The sequence below is a fragment of the Armigeres subalbatus genome, chromosome 3, assembly GCF_024139115.2.
Source record: "Armigeres subalbatus isolate Guangzhou_Male chromosome 3, GZ_Asu_2, whole genome shotgun sequence".
Taxonomy (NCBI): domain Eukaryota; kingdom Metazoa; phylum Arthropoda; class Insecta; order Diptera; family Culicidae; genus Armigeres; species Armigeres subalbatus.
Window position 1 is genome coordinate 391,193,595 of NC_085141.1, and position 4,044 is coordinate 391,197,638.

Sequence of the window (4,044 nt, forward strand, 5' to 3'; positions counted from 1 at the left end):
ACCGCCCTGCAGAATAAATAAGGTTGTCAATCCAAAAAATAACTCATCACATAAAGGTCATTTGTCTAGAGGATCTATACTAAAAATACGCTAGAACAAAACTACTTTAGTTCTCGATAAAACAGGGGGTGATCAAGTCTCCCCGGGGATCAAGTCTACCCACCTTCCCCTATGGATGACTAATGTGGGATCAAGTGTCCCCATATTGAATTAACAACTTAAAATCTTAATATCATATAATTGTGAAGCAATGTTGATCTTTTATCAGTACAGATCATTTCGCATAGGGTTTTGTGCTGTGAAAAGTGTATAGTAGTTGGTCAGTGTTATGAAAAGTTATTCCAATTTTGCGTGGTCACTAAAAAGATTTCTAGCAGGGTCCAAAACACTACATAATGATCATTTGACTAAAAGATCGATTTGCAATTATGTGGGAATGCTAATATGGTCGGGGTTCTGCCAAACCACATCAAGCGCCAATGAAAAATTTCCAATTTTTTAGCCAACGATTTCGTGTAACAGATTCAATTAATCACAAATTGCAACGGTCATCGATCAACGCCATAACAGAGGGTATCCTTCAACAAATGTACGCATGATTTGACATACAATACTTTCCGTTTTCCTTTTGCATGCAAAATATCACAAATCAGTCAAAAAGCCGCTTAGTGCGGTTTGGCTGAACCCCGACTTCTTCCAAACTTAGACGTACATTTTCATGATATAATTAGAGACGAAAGTATAGATTTAATAGTTCCGTTGGGATACGGCAGGCATGAAGAATGTTTTCAAAGACGTAGATTTAAAAGCGAGCGAAGGGCAATATTTGTGATGGTAGAAATATCACGGCCTTCCTTCTGCCAAGCTCCCATATGAAGAGCGAGGGAAGAATATCAACTTCATCTCTCCACTAACATGTAGGCCTAAGTTTGGAAGATGATATTATTATTTCCATATCATTGTAAATCGTAGAAATAATTAATAGTGTAAAGGATTAAGAACAAGCTAGAACAAAACTTCTTTGGATCTTGTTAAAAAATCCCTAGCGTTTAAATCTCCCCACCTTCCCCTGTAGTTTGTAGTCCATCTGTGGACGGCTATGTTTTTTCCATGACAAGTCTAATAAAAATTAATACCACTACTTCTACATTAATTGTTTTGAAAAGTGTTCATCATTTCTTCGCAGCGCTCAAACTAAGCCACATTTATTACTCATGATATAGTAAAATGAAAAACACTCAAACGATACACATTGATTGTCAATTTTAATTTCAAAATGTTAGAAGTTCATAAGAGCGTCAAATTTCAATAAAATCCCGAACCAGCCACACTGAACAGTGAAACATGAGAAAAAAATGAAAACAAAAACACCGGTACTCGTACTTCAACGATATTTTCATTGCGTTTTTAGAGAAGTATGAACTCAAACAATATTTTGAAGTGTACGTTCAATCGATGCAATGGAACTCAGCAATTAAATAATTGCAATTATTTATAATTAATCAAATTCATTTATTTTTCTTAAAACTTTTAGTTTTAAATTAATTGGAATCGAAATTTTATTATACTGGATTGCCAAACTCTAGAGGGAAAAAAATTATAATACTGCTTTCTAGGCTATACGTAAGATTCTCTTGAATCGACGAAATAACTTCGATCCTCAACGTAGTTTGATCATCATTCTTGTCACTTTGAGGGGTTTCCCTACGCCGCCAAACATACCCCACCACATACCGCTTCCATTTTTCATGATATGATCCACGTCATATAATCCGTTTAAATTACTTCTGCGAATCAGCATTAGTATCAATTCGGTAAGTCATCACCGGTGCAACATCATAAAACTCACCTGGTGCTCAGCACCACTCGACAATCGTAGTGCCAAAAACCACCTCCCATTTCCGCTGCGCAGTTTGCAGCGCCCTTGTTGTTTGGTCTGTCGAAAGTACTGAACCTTTCAGTGTTATAGATAAACAACGATTCACCGGCCGTTCCGGTGTTCACCTCTGATAAGCTCAAGCTGTAGTCATCCGATTCGGCTTTCACCGCGAAGTTCTCATACTTTTGAAAGGCCATGAAGTCAAGATAATTCTCCATCACCACCATCAAATCATAACTGGCTGAGCTAGTTAACTGCGAATGAATTAAATAAAGTGAATAAAGTCAACCCGATTTAAATACTACTCACCTTATGCATGTTCTCCAGACCCAACCAAAAATTATTTTTCAGATTTCCAAATCCGAATTTATACTCGACCCAACTGCGGTTGAAGTTTGTTGATCCATCATTACGGCTCTGGAGTACTAACCAATGTCCAGCAAACTTCTCCTGCTCGCAGTAAACCTGAAATGGGACGGCATTGTCTGTAAGACTAATCCAGTAAATGCCGGATTGGTTGGGGGCTTCCGTGCAAGACCTGTAAGTGAGGCGAACGGCACTGAAAATAGATAAATAATTATATCCCTTTGTAAGAAGACAAAATGACTGCTCAGTGTATAACCTAATTATCGAAACTCCCAATAAAACGCAGCACAGAAGCTCTATTCTAATCAAATGCTCCATGGTGGTCCGAATCACACTTTTACATTTTGCACTACTTTCGATGGACAGACAGCAAAGCGCTTCACCTAATATATCTAATCAATGAAACGTAAAACCAAACCTCTTCAGTTTAATTTTACTTAGATAAGGTGCTGAAGTTTTTTATTGCTTGATTGCTCGAGTCTATAAAACCGGTAGAACTTCAAACGGTAGCTCTGCACATATTCTAAGACACGCCACCAACAATCAATCAGATCTCTAGACATCGCGATGAGAATACTTTATCTAGTTACTATCACTACTTGGTACGGCTCTTGGCTTAGTTTTTCCCAACTGATCAGCCGTGTGCCACAGTACTACCAGTCTTGCAATGAGGCTCCTAACGTTTCGGCAATCTATATGATCAGACCTCGTAACAATTCAGCTCCCTTTCAAGCGTACTGTGAACAAGAACACTTCGGTGGTCATTGGCTACAATTTCAAAACCGTCTGGATGGCTCGACGAACTTTAACCGAAGTTGGAATGATTATAAGTTCGGTTTCGGAAGTTTACAGCGAGAATTTTGGTTAGGACTGGAAAAACTGCATCGGGTATGTGTTGCTACATTTTGTATAGCTTCAAACAATTAGAGCAAACGTTTCACTGCAGATCTCTCATGAAAAGCCATGCGAGCTGTTAGTGGTGATGGCAAACTACAGCGAGTTTCCTGTTTGGTATCACTACACTACATTCGGGGTGGCCAATGAGACAGATAAGTATGCGCTCAAGTTATTAGGATTCATGGAAGGAACGGCAGGAGAATCCTTCTACGACTACCGGAAGGAAAACTTTAGTACCTACGACAGAGTGAACGACAAATCCGGCAGAAATTGTGCAGCCGTAATGGGGAGTGGATACTGGCATTTGGATTGTGGAACTGGAAGTAGACGGAACAATTTGAACGGCGTCTATGGAGCTCGAGTGCTGGATAACGGAGCCGGAATGTGGTGGGGAGGATTTGGCGGGCCTCCAAATCCATTGAAGTGGTCTAAGATGTTTATCAAAGTTAGACCAGTTCTAAAGACACGAGTTTCTACCAAAAGATGAAAATTTTGTTCATAATTTTATTAAACCTTTCAAACCATTCCAATTCCATCGTCATTTAACTTAGAAAACTCTCTATGAAGTAGGAATAACAGTTCATAAATTTAATTCTATCGCATATTCTGACAATAAATATTATTTTGATTTTTAAGCAGGCTGATCTTGATCTATACTACCCATAAATGCATAACTGTTACATGTGCTTGATTTCTTATCTACAGGGAACAGTTATGCATTTATGTGAAGTACATATGAACTACAATCGATCATCGAATTCAAATATACGATGGTCGTAACCGAAAGTGTGTACTTTTGATGTGTTAATTATTTGACATATCTTTCATAATGCGGTCTCCAGTAGCCTTGCGACCAAAGGCGTAGAATTTTCAATCCTGATATGGCCAGTTCGATTCTCGGT

The 4,044-nt window shown here is 38.5% G+C and overlaps 2 protein-coding genes across 2 annotated transcripts; one reads left to right on the forward strand and one right to left on the reverse strand.

Annotated features, from left to right (window-relative positions):
• Window positions 1-1,532: 1,532 nt before the first annotated feature.
• On the reverse strand, window positions 1,533-2,646 carry LOC134223897 (ficolin-3-like). The gene is made up of 4 exons (XM_062703124.1): window positions 2,502-2,646; window positions 2,189-2,438; window positions 1,850-2,133; window positions 1,533-1,787 (listed from the first exon to the last, which is right to left on the reverse strand). The coding sequence occupies exons 1-4, from the start codon at window positions 2,561-2,563 to the stop codon at window positions 1,661-1,663; spliced, it is 723 nt and encodes a 240-aa protein (XP_062559108.1). The 5' UTR covers window positions 2,564-2,646; the 3' UTR covers window positions 1,533-1,660.
• A 105-nt stretch (window positions 2,647-2,751) lies between these two features.
• On the forward strand, window positions 2,752-3,796 carry LOC134223896 (angiopoietin-related protein 2-like). The gene is made up of 2 exons (XM_062703123.1): window positions 2,752-3,133; window positions 3,192-3,796. Exons 1-2 carry the CDS (start codon window positions 2,813-2,815, stop codon window positions 3,627-3,629), a joined length of 759 nt encoding a protein of 252 aa, XP_062559107.1. The 5' UTR covers window positions 2,752-2,812; the 3' UTR covers window positions 3,630-3,796.
• Window positions 3,797-4,044: the final 248 nt, after the last annotated feature.

Bases quoted from the DNA above. Each gene is read 5' to 3' on its own strand.
- LOC134223896 (XM_062703123.1), top strand. From the start codon at position 2,813: ATGAGAATACTTTATCTAGTTACTATCACTACTTGGTACGGCTCTTGG. The intron at 3,134-3,191 runs GTATGTGTTGCT...GTTTCACTGCAG, and splicing joins GACTGGAAAAACTGCATCGG to ATCTCTCATGAAAAGCCATG.
- LOC134223897 (XM_062703124.1), bottom strand. From the start codon at position 2,563: ATGGAGCATTTGATTAGAATAGAGCTTCTGTGCTGCGTTTTATTGGGA. The intron at 2,439-2,501 runs GTTATACACTGA...ATCTATTTTCAG, and splicing joins TTGGGAGTTTCGATAATTAG to TGCCGTTCGCCTCACTTACA. The intron at 1,788-1,849 runs GTGAGTTTTATG...GCTGATTCGCAG, and splicing joins CGAGTGGTGCTGAGCACCAG to AAGTAATTTAAACGGATTAT.